Source organism: Amphiura filiformis, chromosome 3 (genome assembly GCF_039555335.1).
Source record: "Amphiura filiformis chromosome 3, Afil_fr2py, whole genome shotgun sequence".
Lineage (NCBI taxonomy): Eukaryota > Metazoa > Echinodermata > Ophiuroidea > Amphilepidida > Amphiuridae > Amphiura > Amphiura filiformis.
Genome location: NC_092630.1, coordinates 17,763,941 through 17,785,071, shown reverse-complemented (window position 1 = coordinate 17,785,071; position 21,131 = coordinate 17,763,941). Strand labels below are relative to the sequence as shown.

Below are 21,131 nucleotides of genomic sequence, written 5' to 3'. Positions count from 1 at the left end.
CATGCACGTCCCTACCAAAACCAAACTTGAGTACCCCCGGATGGACAGATGGTAGCTAGACAGACAGAGGGGTGGTTATGAAGTCTCATCCTGAACAAAGTTCAGGTGAGACAATATCATGAATTTAACATAAAGACAAATCGCTATTTCCCATTATGCTAAATTCATAAAGAAATGCCTGAATTTTCAAAATGGCCTGCAACAAAAGCTTCCACCCCACCCATCAGCCTGCCCAAAATACTTATCCCCCCTGCCAACTTTTTGGGAACTCAATTTGCATACCTTATACAAATGGTCTAGCATATTTATGCGAGCTGCTAAAATTTATTTTTCCCCTTTTGCTCTGCCAAATATTGCTTACTCCCCTCCCATATTTGCCCAATCACCCCCCCCCCCATGTTGTTTTGCATCAACACACAAAAACTACACATTTTCCCCATAATGACCATTTCTAGTCATTAATGGTCAATTTATTCATGTATACCCATTTTTGAATGGTTGACAGAATGTTGAAATATGAGTTAATTGGGAGATGCCTCCAAGAATCAGTGGACCCATCGATATACCAATAAAATGAATGCATAGAAAACTATTGAGCCAGCTAACAGGTTTAACATGGGAAATATTCTCAGCAGAAACACTATGGGCAATTTCTATTGAGCCAGCTAACAGGTTTAACATGGGAAATATTCTCAGCAGAAACACTATGGGCAATTTCTATTGAGCCAGCTAACAGGTTTAACATGGGAAATATTCTCAGCAGAAACACTATGGGCAATTTCTATTGAGCCAGCTCACAGGTTTAACATGGGAAATATTCTCAGTAGAAACACTATGGGCAATTTCTATTGAGCCAGCTAACAGGTTTTACCATGTTTGAAATGGGAAACATCTCCGAACAAACAGTGTAAGGCTGAAAAAATAAAGTCTTGTTTCCAGCAGTATGCACGCATTGCATTCCAGTACCCATTTTGCGCATTGTCATTTTCTTGTAATATTTGTACTCAAAAAATCAGAAAAAAGATAAATAAAAGCAAAGCACAGCTAGAAAAGGGCAAGAATCAGAAAGCAATGAAAACATTTATAATCACACTGAGGAATACTAACATGGCTGCGACAAACACACAAATTGTGAAGTGGTTCTTGCAGTTTTTTGTATTTACAAAATTTAAAAACATATTGTGCATTTCACATTTTAGACCTGCTGCTAGAAACAAGATTTATTTTTATTTTGCCCAATCTGCTTTCCAGCATATAGTTAAGAAATAAAGGGTAATGCATTATCCTTTATCACGAAAATAATGTGTCTGAGACAGTAAAAACGTAAATAATGGGTGAGGCGCAGCCGAACCCATTATTTAAACGTTTTTACTGCCGAGGACACATTATTTGCATGTAAAGGATAATGCTGCACCCTTTATTTCTATTCTATTACCACAAAGTAGTGCGATTTAAAGAGAAAATATCACATTTTTTGCCCAAATATTTCAAGTTGTTTACCTCAAGGTGGAGAGCCTTCGCGTAGCCAAAGCATAAGTGATGGCGAGTATTGCAGAACGCGTAACCAAGCGTAATGCTTTGCGTAGAATGCGTTACGACGCTAATATACTGCATCGCGCTTTGCTGTGCGCTGTGATGCGAGAAGAACATAAAGTTCGTTGCCCTGGCCACTTTATTGCTAATTAATGGGCTTTCACGTGATGCGTAGATCACACTAATCACTAAATGAATATACATCATTACATCACACTAATCGATGGGAAATTTCAATGATCAGTATAAAATTACACATATCTATATAAAATCATGCAAAATATACAAATTTATTCTATAAATGATGGAATTTACAAAGGATGTGAGTACTAACTTTATATTACACCAAGGCCAAACCTGCATCCAAGAAGTACACATACCGTAAAACCCCATCTACAAGCATATATAGTGTTTTTTATGAAAGCTAAATTAATTTGAAGCAAGCGTAAATATACCAATACAATAGATTGGTCTTAAAATAATACTTGTTTGTATATGCTTGGATCCGTAATTTATTTGCTCAAACTCCATAATGGCGCCTGGATTAATGTAGCTTTCATTAGAAGCACTCTATATGCTTGTAGACGGGGTTCTACGGTATGCTATTTCATTTAAAATCCATACTACCACTGTGGAAGATGTTAGAAATATCTTCCACTGGGGGAGTATGAATTCCAAATGGAATAAACACATTAGGCAGCTCCATTCAAATTTTGATTTGTACCCTCTGAGAAAGAGTCAACCTGATTCTTCCACAGAGTGGGATGAGTTTCAAATAGAGTTGAGTTCCTCAATTGTTTAAGAACATTAAATCTCAATTTCATTTGCACATACCGTATTGTTTGTAATAAACGCTCCCCCTCTAATAAACGCCCCCTCCAATGTTTCTGTGAAAAATTGACAAAAATGCGAACATTTCCATGACATATCGTGTAGGATAAGCTTAAAACTTGCATCAGTCATGTCAGTCACGATCGCTAAATTGAATGGACAAAACCTATTATGACTCAACTCCCATCCATTTCATTGCCTAATTATGGTAGAATTTCACTAATTCCATGCACTTACAGGTGTAATTTTGTTGTATTCCCCACGAAAATATCATTTTCCGTGGGCGCCGCCATCATGTATAGTGTAAATCCCTCCTTTTAATAGGAGCACTATCGGGAAATTGAACACGATTTTTAAGCTTTTATCACTGACAATTCATTTCCAATAAACGCCCCCCTTTTGGAAAAATGCAGCGTTTATTACAAACAATACGGTATATGTAAAGAAGTTCAGGATTGCAGTAAATATAATTTGCAACATTTCGGGTAAACAAAATGATGTTAAACATACCTCAATAACATTTCATGCTACATTGTAGCACTTTCTCAAATTGAATGACCACTTCTCCCACTCCTCATCTGCTTCCTGATGAAGCTTGATGCTGGTGGCGCTATTTTGAGATTTAAGAGCTGGTCATATATATACAGCATAAACCAGTGTTAAGTTCCAATAGGAATACGAAGCAGACAAGGAGTGGCAGAAGAGGTCATTCAATTTGAGAAAGTGCTACGATGTAGCACAAAACGTCATTGAGTTATGTTTAACGTCATTTTGCTAATATTTACTTGGTTTGGTTACAAAAACTTTTGCAAATTGATCGATTTACACATAATTCTGTATAAATTTGTACCATATATATTCATTTACATTCTACCAATATTACCTACATACTTCTGATTTAACATCAAATATTGATTACAACTATGCTCATCTTACACCCATTTCTATAAATCTAAAGATATGAAAATTACACATGATATTATTGCATAATATTGTAATATTGCAAATCTAATGAATTGTAGACAATTATTTTAGTTTAAGTTCTTTGCACAAGTTCATTTGGAATGTTAAATTTCAACAGATAATTTTGTTCATTTTGAACGATTCAAGAAGAATGAAGACATTTTGGTGACTTTTGACCACTACACTAAAGTTTGGTCAGCTTATATAAGGCGGAAATTATTTGGCTATTGTTACTGCCCGTGTCAATAAAGTCCCAACTCACGCTCGCGTAAATTCACATAAGCATGCGCCAGTCATGCATTACACAATGCACAACTAGCGTAAGCACTGTATCCAACAGCGTGCATGCCATTCTATATCAATACGCGGTGTTATGAGTCTTATTTTTTCCGCCTTATATAAGCTGAACAAACTTTAGTGGTTTCATCAGACTGGCAACCCAGTTATTTATGAATTTGATCTAGCTCTGAATTTGATCTATCTCTGAATTTGATCTATCTCTGAGTCTTTCACAACAGCTACAAACTTAACTTGGACTTGAACCTGCACAAAGTTCAATGTTTTGTGTGTGTTTCGTCCCAGCGCCACACGCAACAGGTATTCAACAGTGATGCTTATCCACCACATCGACAAACTGTTGAAAAGAACAACAAAGCTCTAAACACAGCTGTTCCCCCCCCCCCTGAGTTTTATTTACCCTGGGTAATTCATTCAGTGTTAAAACAATGCTCTCCCATGATGCCCAGGGACCACAAACAGCCAAGCATTACCCTGATCGGAACTGGCTGTGAGGTCTGTTGTTGTTCACTGCATCTGCTCATAAAGTTAAATGCTGTAACGAAGAACACATGTAATTGAATACCGTCAAGATTTGCCAAATGGCGCACATGGGATCCTTTGCTTTATGGTACATTTCACATACAAATGAAGACCCTCCTCTGAAAATCCCAACTAAGAATTAAGCGTCGGTGCCCTTATTTGCTGGGGAGATTTTACGACAGGGCACTTTTTAAAAGTTTGTACCTAAACTTCCAGTTATGTCAAGGAAGCCAATAGCGCTATTAGGCGAATCTTTACGGTATAACTTTTGCCTCCACCAAGGATTGGACTGAGGACCTCTCACACCAGAACTTGACCGTGCACACTGGACCACAGCAGTGCATAAAACCCAGTGTGTGTTGTAACAGGAACTGTGCACACAAACACATACATACATAGGCCTTGGTGAACCCCAAATCATGGGTGACAGGCAGTTACGTAAGAAGACACTGTCTTACTGCGTGTTTACACTGAGCACTCTGTATTTTTACCCGGTATCACCTGGTAACCCACAATCCGATTCAGGCAACAACCAGCACGTTTCTACTGAGGCTTAAAATAAGGGTTGTGGTGTGTACCGGAAGTACTGAAAATATTTTCATGACCCCCAAGCTGCTTTTAAGGTCACGATGTGATACATAAAATGTACATAAAAGAAGTTCAACACCCAGCAACCGTTAACCGTTGTGTTTCCACTGACAGAAATACCGGGTGTCACACCACATGGTCTACCTCATGAGGTGGATCACGGTTGCCGGGTGTCACACGGCATCACTCTGAACCGATCTGTTTCCACTGAGCACATTAACCGGTAACACTCTAAACTAAACCACATTACCCGCCAACCGTTCCCCAGTAGAAACACGCAGTTAGAGTATTGCAAACCTAAAATGCATTGATCTGGCAATATGCAAGTTTGGTAACAACTGTCCCAATCAGCAGTCCTTTTGTACTCTGATGATATGCTGCTATTGTTGAAGTTGAAAGGAAATCGCCAGTATCTAGAAACACTTCGCTCAATGTGTACCCATGCGTTACTCTAGTGGGATCTTCCCATTTGACATGTAACACCTGTGGAAGGGAGGAACATTCAAAATTCAATGAGAGTGAAAAATCCTATGCCCAATCTTGTATATTATATTTGATTAAACCTGATATTTATATTTCACTACTTTCAAAGATTGCTTTCTCAAAAGGTAGTGGTTTGGGTAGGGGTGTGTCGCTGAGAACTTGAATGTACACAAGAAATTTGGACCCATCGATATACGAAAAGGCCAAATTTAACACAAAATTGTCTTAGTTTTACAACTTTTCCCCAGAATTTTGGGGAAACTTCTAAAATTTGGTTATGGCAAAATTGGGCTATTTTCCAAAAGAAATTGAGAAAAGTTTGAAAACAAGACCCATCCAAATACCAAAATTGGCCTATAAAAAGGAATCATTGATATAAATGACCCAAAAGGCTGAAAATGCTACCCATATTTGTGGCATGTTCCCGTTTGGATATTTGCAACTAAATAAAAAAAAAAAAAAGCGCAGAGATTTATAGTGCGCTACGCACAAGCACAACGCCTAGATGTTGATCCACAAGCCACAGCACACTTTACAGGTTATCGCTGACCACTATGGCCCACATCATTCCATAAACCATTTAACAACAATTCAGGGACTTTGCTGTTACAAGCGTGCACACCCTAAACATTCCACAAATAACCTTCGCAACCAGGATCAGTTCCCGAGTTTCGTACGGGTTACAACGAGACAATTAGCAGCAAGTTCCTTGTCCAGGGGAATTTCAAGCTAACTCAATTTTTCCATGAGAGCATACTTGACACCACCAGGGTTCGAACCCGCAACCTCTCGCACCATAGTCGAACGTCTTATCGATTGAGTTAACTTGACTGCCTTAAGTATCCTCCTGGGGTTCAAAGGTAGGGTAGCTGTCAAAGTGGGGAGTACAAATTTGTGCACAAAAATATATTCTGATAAAGTACGCACTTGCACCACTCCTACCAATTAAAACACATTAGTGAATATTCTCTATTTGGAATTTGAAGAAACAAGATTAGACAATTAACCAAAATGGGTTTTTTTTATGTTAGCCTAATACGGAAATAAATTTAGAGTTGACTTACTTGTGAAGGTGCAGTCACAGTTTTATTTTTGAAATTATCCATCAATCTGTGTAAGACCGGGTTGCAGCCTAGCCATAGGTCTCCAGTACCAGGCTCTACAAATATGTTGTCTGGAGCTGTTCCCAAATCAATCACCTAAAATACAACAAATAAAATAAGTATGTGTCATATTAGACATACCGTATTCATTCCAATAAGCGCCCAGGGCGCTTAACAAAGTCATTTTGGGTGGGCGCTTATTTTTACCTGGTTTTTAGTCATCAATCACCGCCTGAAAGTATTTAGTTACTCTCAGTTAGTGCGCCTCATATGTGTCTTAATTTAATGTTATATTGACAAAAAAAATTTGAGGGCGCACTATAAAGATGGCCGCTGCAGCGAAGGAAAAAAATATGAATTTGAGACAGAATTAGCTCAAACTTGGCCTTTTAAAGGCATTTGCAGATGAGATGGTTATTGTTATTGTGAAGTATTTTTAATATCTATACATCTGCACACTATGAAATAGCGTCAAAATTTTGGATACTTTTGATGCTCAATTTCCCTCATGCATGCATGTAAAATCACTTGACAGGTAAGCTTACTGGAAGTATTTTGACAACATTGGATGGGCGGTTAATAATTTCATATTGTGTTTGTTGCAAAGTCGCTGGGTGGGCGCTTATTGGGGCATGGGCGCTTATTGGAACGAATACGGTACTATATTTCATATCAGGGGTAGAATGTCATCACACAGTGCAAGAATTGAACTCAATCCTAGCTGCAACAGTTGCTTGGAAGAATCATTTGATTCTCATGCACCCAATATTGGCTGTGTAAGCATATACAAAGCAGTTCTTCCACCAGGGTCACCTGCTTTTGCAATTACTCAATAAGTTGACCTTGACTGGCCTTTGACCCTGTCCACCATTACATGAGTTTCCATATATTGCAGCTATATATGACTCCTTTGTTGCAATTGAATTTGAATTTTGGGTTGAATTGTTCATATGACACCATTTTATTAATTTTTGAAGTTGACCTCAAATGCAAAATAAGTATTTTACAATAACATTTGACCCCATTTAGACAGCATGAAATGTTGATGAAGTGTTTTTTTTTTTCTTCTTGTTATTAATGAATTTCTACCAAAAACCAAAAACAATGGTTTAAAAATATGTTTGTATTTGCAAGACATGTGGTCACCAAGTCCGGGGGTACTCAGTACAAATGACCATACGGGACGATGCCGCAAACATGGGTAGCATTTTCAGCCTTCTGGTATATCAATGACCCCTTTTTCAAAGCCCATTTTGGTATATGAATGGGTCCTTTTTTTTTTTTTTTCTCAATTTTTTCGGAAAACGGCCCAATTTTTCCTTAATCTAGCCAAAATTTTCAAAATTTTCCCAACATTTTGGGAAAATTTGTAAAAACTAAGACAATTTTGGGTAAATTCGGCCGAAATTTTGACTTTTGGTATATCAATGGGTCCAAATTTCTTGAAAAATTGGTATATTTATGGGTCTACTTCCAAAATCTCAGCGGCACGTCCCTACCAAACCAAACTTGAGTACACCCCCCACCCCCGGCACCTAGTAACATGTATTGATCATTAAATTACACCTGCTGGAGCAATTTGGAGAAAATCCACATGTCCAAGCTGATTTATCATGACAATTACTTTATAAGATGTGTGATTTAATACCTGGACAAGCCTGAGCGTTGCATCTCGATTGCGTTCATAAACATTGATTATCATACCAGTTGGTTGTGCAACGTAGATGAACCTGAAAAGCAGGAGACATATTAATGTCAGTTTAATACATACTATATGGATTCTCTCTCTATCTCTCTCTCCATTTCTACCTCTCCCTCTCCATTTCTATTTCTCTCTCCCTCTCTTGTCCCTCCTGTTTTTCTGGATTTATCTTTCTCTCTCACACTTTATAGGGCCCCTGACCCAATCAACAGCCTCAATCCCACCCCCATACTGAATTACTGATTTACATGTACATCATTGTAGATGAGAGTTTGGTATCATTTAATACAGTTTTTTCTCATTATTACCATCCTGAAATTTGATGTTCCAAATCAATGTATTTCCGCAGAACTCGAGAAATACACTTAATTTGTGGAACCACGCTAATAAAGTTTCCCACGCCCATTTGCATTGTGTGAATTTTTTAAGTGAATTTACTGATATGCTCTGTTAATATGCCAACTCTGCTAGTGATTTGTCATTTAAGGGGGACTTCAATCTCCATTATGATCATTTAATAAATGACAGTCAAGTTAAACACTTGACTAGTGTTTTGTTGGATTTTGGACTCAAGCAGCTTGTTGATAAACCTACGCACATTATAAAGAACCATATACTGTGTGGTGAAAGGTGGTGCACAACGACAACAGCGTCATCACCTTCAATGTGTGTTTACCCGGGAAAATCGGACCATTGGCGTCTTGTGACCTTGCACAATCTACAGTTTGTTGACCTCTAGTAGTGTCTGTGAAAGAGTACCAAACTTGGACATTGTGGGTCTAGTTGATTCCTACAATGACAGTCTCCGACAAGTTCTGGACTGACATGCCCCATTATTCAGTGCCAGAGACCGAGCATATGCCCCCTGGTTGACGGCTCTCTAGACCAGCTCCTGTAGGTCTATTGCCATTTGGTCTAATACCATTTCGTCTAATTCCCGTTTAGTCTATATTCAATTGGTCTATTACCAGAAAGGCTAACTGCCACATAGTCTAATAATCATATAGTCTAATGTCCATTTAGTCTAATATTGTTTGGGCTAATAACCGGTATGTCTACTAACCATATAGTCTAATAACCATTTGGTCTAATATTTCTTTAATAACCATTTGGTCTAATACCCATTTGGTCTAATAACCGTTAGGTCTAATACTCGTATGGTCTAATAACCATTTAGTCTAATACCATTTCGTCTATTTATTAATAAACTAAATGCTTGTAAGACTAAATGGTTTGTAGACCAAATGAGTATTAGACCAAATGGCTATTAGACCTATTGGTTACAGACCAAATGGGTATTAGACTAAATGGTTGTTAGACTAAATGGTTTAGACTTATTGGTTATTAGACTAAATGGTTATCGGACCAAATGGTAATCGGACCAAATGGTTAAAGGACCAAATGATTATTGGACGTAGTGGATATAGACTAAATGGGTTTCGATTAAATGGATGTAGACGATATGGATATTAGACAAAATGGCATTAGACCAAATGGCAAATCCCCCTCCTGTAAGGCGTATCATGACCTCGCGGTGTCCCTCAAGGCTTGTACTTGGGTCATTTATTTGTATATAAAGTCAATTTCAGACTATACTTGAAACATTCCAGAACTTATATTTATCTACTTGTACTTTTTATTATAACTATGGTAGCCTGATGTCCTGTACAGTTTTATGTAACATTATTTTCATATTTATGAATATTAATAAGCTTATTTGCATATTTTGCCTATATTTCATTAATCCACTCTTATTTACACACATTTGTGTGGGGCCACCTTAATTAAGAACCGCGTAATTATAGTTGTTATAACACTGCCAACGCAGCTTTCAATAATTACATATAAACTGATCAGCATTATCCAACAATACCTACTCGTTATCAGGCGAGACAGCGATGCCGTTGTCCCCAAATCCTTTATCAGCAACTTTGCGCATCTTTTTACCATCATAGTAGACAACGTTTCCTTTAGCTAACATCAAGAACGTCTCTAAATTCCTGGTTAAGAAGCTTGTTGAATAGCCATCATTAGTGAAGTAGAAGGCATCTGAACTGACTGCAGTAACATCATTCACACTGAGGAAGTAAGAAACAAGTTATACAAATGGAGTCACCCATTCAGGGTGAAATTCACACTCCCTGTGTGGACTCGATTAAGGTTTGTATCTTCCATAGGGTGTGTGGATTTCAACTGGAATAGCCCACTGGAATAGCCTACTGTCAATCATATTACATTGCCGTGATCATGATCAAGCATATCAACACACATCCCAAATATTAAACCACTCTTATTTTCATTTTTATCGATTGGGTTTTTTGTACTGTACAAAACCTTTTTTTTGCCACTCCCATGCTGCACACACACAGTGATTCCCGCAAGCCATTTACCGGTAATGCAGTGAGGGTTTATACCATCAAGGGTCCCATTTTCAGGCTCTTAGTTTTGAATCACATTCAAGTTCATTATAATTAAAGACAGAGATAAATGCAATTTATCGCGTCTGATGTCACTGTCAATTACGATCCTTGATTGGTTTACACAGGTTAATCAGCGTAAAGGAAGACCGATCTATCTGGTGCTGATCGGAGAAAAGGAATAGCAGCAAATGGCGAAAAAAGTTCAGTACTTTTACAAGGCAAAAAGCAGCTTTTCTAGGGATTGTGGACATGGTGCCTTCACCGAAGAAAGTTTCTTACTATAAAGCCCTAACTTTTGAGATGGTTTGCATGTCGAAAGGTGCAAAATCAACAATAAGGCGCCCGGTTATAAATCCGCGTTCAGCAAGTCATCATCACGACACTTGTAAACAAACCGTGCTCAAGTTTGATTGACAGGTGACGTCAGACGCGATAAATTGTCTTTATCATTGTCTTTCATTATAGCCTCAGGGATGAGTATGTAAATATAGGTTAATCGCATTCCAGTTCATTAGCCTCACTTTGAGAAGTTGAGTGCCCCTGCCTGGCATTCATATTATTCTGTCCAAAGTATGATGAAATTACAATCATATCATTGTGAGTTTGACAGACTGCCAAATACGGATTCATCTTTTGGTTGAACATGTTACGCATTAATTATTTTGAATTAGCGAACAAGGTATCAGCGCTTCATCTCCAGCGGGCAGCATTATATATATTTCTAATGGTGATAAGCGTCGACCATGCTGCGCTGCAAAGTTATCATGCTGATCACCATCCAATTGATATGCCGCCCTCTAGAGCTAATGTGCTGATCCCTTGTTTGCTAATTCAAAATAATTTATGTGTAACAAAAATTTAACCAAAAGACAAATCCTGATTCAGCAGTCTGTCAAACTCGTAATGATAGTAATTGTCTGTAATTAATAGATTTGAATTGACACCAACCTTCTCATAATAGGATCAATAACTGATTTCTTGTGGTGCAGTGTTAGTGATTTGTGATCAAACTGGAAGACTTCGATGACCTCGTGATCGCGGCGATGATTCACAACAAAAACTGACACAGCACCTGGTGTAGAAAAAATATGGTTGTGAAAGGGCGTATGACTCTGTTTTTAATGTCATTTTTTGAGCCTAGCTACAGCTCGATGAAAGTACACACCTGGTTCACGAATATGTTAAATTAACGGTATTATGTTTTATGAAATGTTTTATAAAATGTTAATAAGAAAAGAAATTGTTTTGAGTTATTTAGAAGGGTAGGTTTCATTTAAATATAAATCCATTTAATTGACTTGTCATTATTTTTATTTAGCTACAGTTCGATAAAAGTACACACCTTGTTCATCATGTTAATAGTATTATGTTCAAAAATGTTAATCAGAATGTATAAATGAACTAAAACTCTTCATTATTGCAAAAAAGCACACATGGTGCCTACAATCTGTGTAAAATAGATAAATAGAAGGTTTTTATTTAAAATGTCAATCCATTTAATTCATGTTTTTTTAGCTAGCTGCAACCCGATGAAAGTACACAGCTGGTTTACTGATATCAAGTTAAGGCTAGGTTTTCATTCAAAAAGTCGATCCATTTAATCTTCATTGTTTCAGAGCCTGCTGAAAGTGTTTAATTTAATAGTTACCGCTTAGGTTTCTACCATAACACCAAGAAGAGTTTTGAAAGCATTACAAGTATAAAAGATACGTGTTTAAAGTGCCCCCCCCCCCGGTGCACCCCCTGGTTACGCTCTTATGCTAATTGCTAACAAATACTCAAACAAAATAATACCTTATTATCAGTGTGCCTAAGCCCTCCCCTGGCAAAGTTGGCCATCTTGTTTGTTCCCATGAATTTTCATTGACAAGTTGCGTGTGGAGCGAACGATAATTTCCACATTATAGTACTTATATGGTAATAATTTTCTGATTAACGCCTGTACTAATTTTTCACAAAAATAGGCTTTTTAAAATGTTTATTTCTTAAAATTAATTCTGTGACCCCTCTTTTTTATTTAGATATTTGAAGTATATTTAATTTAATTTTTATTAGTAAGAAATTGTTGGACGGAGTCTTGTATGGAATATACCGTATTTCGTCGAATAAACGCCCCCGGGGGCGTTACATTTTCCCAAGGGGGGGCGTTTATTAGAGGTCATTTTAGCACGAAAATTCCGTTAAAATCATTAGGTAAGCTTAAAAGTCACGCTAAAATGACGAACTATGACCTTTTGACACTGACTTTTGGTTCACTTCCGGGTTCGGATGCAGATTTTCGCCATTTATTGCTGCTACTCACGACCATGTGAGCAACTTGGTAAGCTTACTACACAAGATAGCATGGAAATATCGGCATTTTTGAAACATCTTGGTTGAAAAAAGTGGTGGGGGCGTTTATTTGAGGGGAGCGACTATTCGACGAAATACGGTACCCCTTAAGCAGTGCTTCGTTCGTTAATTGAAAGGGGGGTTCCTTGAGCATGGTCACATAAACTGTGCATTTAAGCCTTTTTCACACCAATTTGGCCATAATTAAAATTAATTTGGTCATAAATGGGTCAAAAAGAAGAGGTCCAGATCAACTGCACTGCATTTGTTGACACTGTCCTGATATTGAACCAGAGGGGATTATCAAAGCTGCCCGTATTATCTGGCCTGCATGGTAATAATACAGGCTGCATCCTTACTCTCATCCCCAGTGGCGTATCAGGAGTGAGCAGTGATGAAAATATACCTGGTGGTCATCATTTTATGGCCCAACTAACTGGGACAGTTCTGCGGGCGAGAAAAAATGTTCCATTTTAATTTAAACTCAAGGTGACTATATTTTAAATATTACACTATTTTTGCCCAGAATCAAATGTTTTTAAACATGATGCACATTTTGTAAATTTTCACCCAGAAGATAGTGATGGCTAGTCCAGTTAAGCCTCTTGGAAGCTACTCTGCCCCACCACACTTAGTGTGCATCTCCTCATACCGAGGCTTTATCCAACAAGTGACCGAAAATTGGGGAGAAGCAGCGTTTCCAGAGCTGGATTTTTTTCGCAAAATGAATATTTGACAGAATACCACAACTATACCCTTTTTGTATAGGATTTTCCGACTCAATAAGTCATACTTTGTGGAGAAACTTCTTTAATTTCATGATCGTTTGTCGGGTTGACACTTGAATAGTGTAGAAATATTTTACGCACAGATTTTTAATTCTCCTTGCACAGATTTTAATTCTCACTGCACGAACGTGCCAGAAAGCACATATAAATAGCCCCTAGGTGAGTGTGTGGTTGGAGGTGTAAGATCAGTGGATTGGGTGTGTGTGTGTGTTGTTTTTATGTAGTCCTGGATTTTTATATATGATGTACATGCGGGTGCATGTTTGAAAGGGAGTGAGTGGATGTTCTACTTAGATAATTGGTTAATCTCTCTACAAAATTACTTTAATGTATTCTAATGTTAAAATTTAGATTTTTATTGTAAAAGTGATACATTTCAGTGTTGTACTCTGCAATTTCTTAATAAATTTCTGTAAAGGATTTTAGGTGCTAGCGCCCTAAAAGCAACCTTTTTTCAAAAATTTTTATGCTTTTTCAATTTTTTGCGCCCTTTTTTCTTTGCTAATTGTTTTCGCCCCTTCGCTTTTTGCCGCCCTGTTTTTGCCGCCTTCTTCTTCTTCCGCCGCCCTTCGTTTTTGCCGCTTCTACTTTGACCCGGGGCTGGCGCTCAAAGCCCCCCCAAAATACGCCAGCATGCCTACCTGTCTTTTTATCTTCGTAAACATCAATTCCATGAGCTGAGAATCTAGCATATTCAAAGTCCTTTCCTGTAAGTTTCAGTTTGGTTGCATTTTTCTCTGGATGATTGAAGTCAAACAGGAAAATGTTTCCTTGATGGTTCAGGATTTCATTATCCAAAACAAAGCCCATATGCACAGGATTACAACCCTGAAAATGCAACATAATACACAAAAGTGGCTCACATACTTGTCTGTTAGCACATATTGTTCATAATATACCCTATACGAATAAACTACTTAAATTGAATTGAACTGGACTGAACTGAATGTGAGACCACAAACAATTACAAAGATACCTTTATCTATTATTTCCCGAGCATTTCCCCCAATTAACATTTCAATTTCGAGATAAAAACACAATGGCAATTTTGGAAACACTATTTGTGATTTTGATACCCCTTTCCGAGCAGCTGGTGTCACATTTTTTGGAACAAGCTTTATTTGTTACCCTACCAGTTTCCCAAGAACCCCCACCCCTTACTTTGCTGCGCACCAGCACTGCACCTCATATATTCAAAATATACTGCGCCAATAAAGTATCCTTACACTTGGACAAATAATCACAATTTCCAAACTGAAAAATATTGGAGTAAATTTGTTATTTTAATAGATGCACTATCTAATCCTGCACATTATGACACCACATTGGATCCAATGTGACTTCAAGAAGTTAAGTTACAAGCATTTGATTAGACGAAGGTCCAGTTTCAAAAGTGACAAACTGGCCTATTCAAAACGCCACAGACCACAAATCTGGTTTGAGAGTGATGAATGGCTAATTTATGCGTTTGCCTTTAATTTAATACAAAAGGAACAAAAGAAAGCTGAAACAAAAGAACTGACAAATAAAATGAAAATTATGAAAAGTACAGAGAAGTAAAACTGAAATAAAAACTGCTTTAAATAACGCTTCATTGAAGAAACTGTGTTGTCTCTTTGTTGCGCTTTTGTTGGAATCTTTTTATGCTTTGTATAGGCCAGTTTGTCACTTTTAAAACTGGACCTTCGTCTATTCAATTGCTTGTAACTTTACTTCTTGAGGTCACATTGATTCAATGTGGTGTCATAATGTGCAGGATTATATAGTGCATCTATTAAAAATACAAAATTACCCAAATATTGTTCAGTTTTGAAATTGTGATTATTTTTCCAACTGTAAGGATACTTTATTGGCGCAGTATAGTATAACAGTAACTGTAACAATTATTATATCTACCAATGTAATATTTCTTTGTTTTCTTTGTATTCACATATTAAATACACTAATTCAATTATATTACCACTTAGTTTAAATAAAATGATATAGAAACACTTACCGATGAAATCAAGGCAAGACCATTGGATAATAAGGCTATGTTTTCTGATCCACTATCTGCAAACACAAACAAAAATTTGGAAAAATAAAACACGATTATCAAAGACATTGCAAAATCCTCAGTTATTTGATTTTCATGAATTCTTTGTGGTTGTTATTACGGTATGTCATTTGTGAGACCAAATTTAAACACTTTATCGGAGAATGCGCCACATTTTCTGGGGCATATACTATTAGGCATATTATATTTCTCTTAAAATTATTAAATATGATTGAATACATTACCAATTTCAGGAATGATCCTACATGGTCCAGGATAGTGCTGATATATTCGTTTATGAAAGCCCATTATATACCTATAAGCAAAAAAAAACGATTCATGGTATGCCATAAGACTCATATAATTTTGTAATGATTGTAATTTTGTAACATTCTCAGTTTATATTCAAGATCATATAACGCAGGTAATGGAGCTATGGATCAGAACCACAACAAATAAGCATATTGGAAAACAAAATTATACAGACAATGGTCAAGAAAATCTGAGCTCAGAGAAGATCATACCTAGATGCCTTTAGTTGTGTACTAATGCTGTAAATTTGATAGTATGAAACTACAGCTTATAGAAGACCTAGTTCCAGTAACTGTAACCATAACCATAGACTCAGGTCCGTAGATGTCATTATGTTTATGATAAAGACTGAAGTCTTGCTGGCAAGACTATTTAGAAGACCCCATCTCTGACATCAATTGTGTATAGATGCATTAGATTTGCCAGTAGGAAATCTGAGCTCACAGAAGATCCCACCTCTGCCATCTGTTGTGTACAAATGCATCAAATTTACCATTAGGAAATCAGAGCTTGCATCAGATAAATGCATTTATTGCATTAGAATTGCTAGACGAAAATCTGAACTCATACAAGATTCCACCTCTGCTATCAATTGTGTACAAATGCAGTATAAAATTCACCAGTAGTAAATCTGAGCTCACAGAAGATCACACCTCTGCCGTCAGTTGTGTACAAATGATGTAAATTTGCAGTTAGTAAATCAGAGCTCACAGAAGATCCCTTCTCTGCCATCAGTTGTGGACAAATGCATTAGAATTGCCAAAAAAAATCTGAGCTCATACAAGCTCCCACTTCTGCCATCAGTTGAGTACAAATGTAGTAAATTTACCAGTAGTAAATCAGAGATCACAGAAGATCCCACCTCTGCCATCAGTTATGGACAAATTCAGTAAATTTGCCAGTAATAAATCACAGCTCACAGAAGATCCCTTCTCTGCCATCAGTTGTGGACAAGTGCATTAGAGTTGCCAGAAAACAAAATCTGAGCTCATATAAGATACCACCTCTGCCTTTTTTGATAAACAATTCAAACCTTTCCATGCATAAAACATAATACATCTCCAGTGACTGCCCTGCCCAGAGAAAAGAGGGACTGCTGTAGTTGAATATGACCTGTGTGACCCGCCATATCTTAACACATAGGCTCAACCTCTTTCATCCAATCTGAGATGAATGTTAATGAAGTAAAAATGTGGGTGGTAAATCTTAACCAATAACAGATAGGCAAGTATACATGTTTATGCATTAATTAGCCCAACCCACTGTGTTCACTGAACCCAACCCACGTGGTCTATCAGATTTCCTTTGACAGCTTAACCATCGCGTACCGGTATACGTGCGCGACGTCAAGCGTGTACATTGGACCTTGTACAAATAATACGCTTAACAGTATCCCATCTCTGCCATCAGTTATTAAACAAATGCATTAGACTTGCCAGAAGGAAATCTGACCTCATAGATGATCCCACCCCTTCCACCAGTCATGTACTAATGCAGTAGATTTGCCAGTAGGAAATCAGAGCTAAATAGAATATCCCACCTCATGGAACTGAAAATGGAAGTAAGCCTAAAAAACTTATATTGAACGTAGATTGAAACCATTGTGGCATAATGACTTTGAGCGATTGGAATTATGATGAGTTGGCGGTCTAAATTTATCAAGTTACCAGTGGCGGTGCCACGGGGGGCATGGGGAGGCAAATGCCCCCAGTCAGAACTCTTGTCCCCTGTTGCCCCCCAGAAAAACCCAAAATTACGAGAATTTCCACTTTTTACGGTAATTTTGCGCAAAATGGGTTGATTTTCCCCCCCCCCCCCCTGAAATTCACTTTGCCCCCTAATGCCCCCGAAAAAATTTCCTGGCGCCGCCACTGCAAGTTACTACTACTACAGTAAATTTGCCATTAGCAAATCACAGCTCAAAGAAGATCCCACCTCTGCCACCAGCTCAAAGAAGATCCCACATCTGCCACCAGATTTGCCAGTAGGAAGTCAGATCTCATAGAAAATCCCACTTCTGCCCGCAGTCGTACACTAATACAGTCGATTTGCCAGTACGAATTCAGAGCTCATAGAAGATCCCACCTCTGCCACCAGATTTGTCAGAAAAAATTCAGAATATCCCACATCTGCTACCAAGCATGTACAACTATGTCAGTATATTTGTAAATTGGAAACTTGACCTCATAGAAAATCCCACCTCTGCCACCTATCATGTACTAATGCATTAGATTTGCCAGTACAGGAAATCAGAGCTAAATAGAATATCCCACCTTTGCCACCAATCATTTGCCAAATCAGAGCTCAAAGATGACTCCACCTCTGCCACCAGTCATTTACTAATAATGCAGTCGATAGGCCAGTTGGAAGTCAGAACTCATAGAAAATCCCACCTCTGCCACCCACCACCCATACACTAATGCAGTAGATTTGCAGTAGGGATTCAGAGCTCAAAGAAAATCCCACATATAACCAGTTGTATACAAATGCAGTGTATTTGCCAATGGAAAATCAGAGCTTGGTCTTGCATGATGCTTGCAGGGCCTTGGCCCTTGGACATGGGTCTTGCAAGGTCTAGATTAGTGTCTTCATCTCTTAAGGCTGCCTGCGCATTTTGAATGAGGCAGGTGTAATCGGCAGTATCCTGGGAAAGACAACTTAATAAATAACGTCAACTGAATCCAAATGATTTTACAGTACAATTTTAACTTCGAGTATAGCTCATAAATGAAACACCGACTTAAAGGAGTATTTCGTGATCCTAGCATCCTTTTTTTATCACATTTTTCAGTACATATCCACGAAAAAAGCATATTCCCAAAATTTCTGTTGATTCCGATTTTGCGTTTGCGAGTTATGCATGATTATGTGTATTACACTGCTCCATAGACAATATGTTGTAATTTCGTTCTGGTGCACCAGAACTAAATTCAAATTTCGCGATATCTTTGCTAAACAAATTAATCTGCAAGAAATATTTTGTACATAAACATTTATGTAGCCAGAGTATTCCAGTGATATAAAAATTTAACTTTTTTTGAGAAAGTGGGGGGATGAGGCTGTGGATCACGAAATGCCCTTTTAATTCAGGTATAAAGTATTGTACTGAAATATACTAGTATTAAAGTTGTATGAATTTAAAAGCAACTTACAGTACAGTTAAGATGTGCTGTAATACTACCAACACAGCTACTGTGATTATAACTTTCTTCCACATGATGACTACTCGGTGGGAATGTGATGAACTAGTACTCAATTAAGCTTCCTCAGCAGACTGGGATTGATGAATACTCAATCAAACTTCCTCAGCGGACTGTGATCGACAATTTCTCAATTAACTTCCTTGGCAGAAGATCTACTCAATCGGCATACTATGATTGATGACTATTCAAACAAGCTTCCTCAGCAGGACTGCACTAATAATACCTGTAAATGTAATGGGTATAATAATGTTAATGCATTTAAAACAATAAAAGGTTATTGCTGCAGTAGTTGCCTAACAATGGACTACATTAATAGTGACCCATTCAAGCTGGTAAGCTTACATAAAACTGGTATACATGCATATCATTAATATTATCATATGGTATCGATACACCGGCTGCCTGGCCATGCTGACTTCAAAACAGTCAGGCGCGCGGTACTACATCACTGGTACAAGTAAATGCCTAGTATGACATACTAGAATGCTTTGCTCAAAGAAGAAGAAAAATACTATACTGTACCATTTTGTAAAACCCACCATTCCTGAGCTACCGCTGCGACTAATGCCAGGGCCGTGACACTCGTATGCTGATGCCCTTGACCCGTTCTGTTTTGTTTTACCATGTTTACATACGCCTTCCAGTCCGTACAGGTCAGTCAGTCGCTGTGTGTCGCTCCAGGGAATCTCTATTATTATCGGGAATTGCCTGTTACACATGATCGCACACAAGGTCGTAGGCAATTGGTCGGACCTCATCTGCTCAGAACATATTGACCCAGGTCAGCATACCGCCATATCCTTCCCGACATGCTTAGTAGCCAAGTCCGTAGAAGAGTGGATCCACACACTATGTACACAAATATACATTTGGCCACATTTTATTATACGATTAATACGAATTTATTAAACATGGTAACAAAATATTCTCTAGCAATTCGGTTATAGATGGAACTGGTAGGCATATTATAAATTCGGGATATTAAATATCTTCCTGACCAGCCAGATCTGCGCATGGTCAAAGACGAGTATCAGACTACACCACATTTCGCCATAATTCATTCTAGAAACGCTTGCTGTTAGAATAAGAAAAATTTTAATGCTAAATTATTGCACATTCTAGGGAAGCGTGGTTACTGTTTTGAAATAACCGAGTGAGAGGGTTTTCAAGAAAATATTTTTCCTGTCAAAACTGAAGCATCCTCTGTATAAAAGAAAATATGAATATTAACTGCACATCATATATAACTATTCATGATAGGAAAGAAAAAAAGCAAGGTACACCAACTTGATGTGGGGAAACAAGTAAAATACAGACTAGACAGTATGCAGGGGGACAAAAACATCAGACGTAGGCAGAAGAAGTAGGCAAAGTTCGATAGCCAAAAATTACCAGTTCCAAGGCTCACAGAAGTAAGTGCTGAACCTGCAAAAATAACAAGGATCAATGGTAATACAAAACTGCACTAGAACAAGTGATGAAAATCAAGTGATGAAAATCACTGTGCATATAAACAGACACGCTAAACCAAACATCCAGAGTAGGCACAAAACAGGCAAAGTTCGATGGCCAAAATTGCCAATTCAGAGCCCACAAAGTGTCAGGAAAACAGTACACTGGAAGTGATGAAAATCACTGTGTACATAGCAGTGAAACACTTAACAGACAAAAAACAACCGACGTTTCGAGCAGATAAACTGCTCTTCTTCAGGGACAGACAACAAAATATAAAGCAAACAACAAGAACTACATGCTGTAGTTTAAAAACAAATTCAAGTCAAAAATTGAAGGCAAGTTCAAATTGAAATAAGTAGCAAAACTTAAGTTTTGCTACTTAATAAGACTTGATAAGTTTTGCTAGTACAAGCTCTTGATAAGTTTTGCTACTTATTTCAATTTGAACTTGCCTTCAATTTTTGACTTGAATTTGTTTTTAAACTACAGCATGTAGTTCTTGTTGTTTGCTTTATATTTTGTTGTCTGTCCCTGAAGAAGAGCAGTTTATCTGCTCGAAACGTCG

At 37.7% G+C, this 21,131-nt stretch overlaps 1 protein-coding gene across 1 annotated transcript; it reads right to left on the bottom strand.

The window, feature by feature from the left end:
• Nucleotides 1–594: 594 nt before the first annotated feature.
• LOC140148144 (serum paraoxonase/arylesterase 2-like) lies at nt 595–19,317 on the bottom strand. Its single transcript, XM_072170004.1, has 9 exons — nt 19,061–19,317; nt 15,842–15,912; nt 15,558–15,613; nt 14,203–14,389; nt 11,391–11,514; nt 9,900–10,100; nt 7,969–8,050; nt 6,282–6,416; nt 595–5,217 (listed from the first exon to the last, which is right to left on the bottom strand). Exons 1-9 carry the CDS (start codon nt 19,123–19,125, stop codon nt 5,032–5,034), a joined length of 1,107 nt encoding a protein of 368 aa, XP_072026105.1. The 5' UTR covers nt 19,126–19,317; the 3' UTR covers nt 595–5,031.
• Between the last annotated feature and the right edge of the window lie 1,814 nt (nt 19,318–21,131).

Excerpts from the sequence above, each read along its gene's own strand:
- LOC140148144 (XM_072170004.1), bottom strand. The coding sequence starts at position 19,125 with ATGTGGAAGAAAGTTATAATCACAGTAGCTGTGTTGGTAGTATTACAG. Across the intron at positions 11,515-14,202 it reads TTACGAAGATAAAAAGACAG|GTGCTGTGTCAGTTTTTGTT; the intron begins GTAGGCATGCTG and ends TTTCTACACCAG. Across the intron at positions 10,101-11,390 it reads ATTGATCCTATTATGAGAAG|TGTGAATGATGTTACTGCAG; the intron begins GTTGGTGTCAAT and ends TTACTTCCTCAG.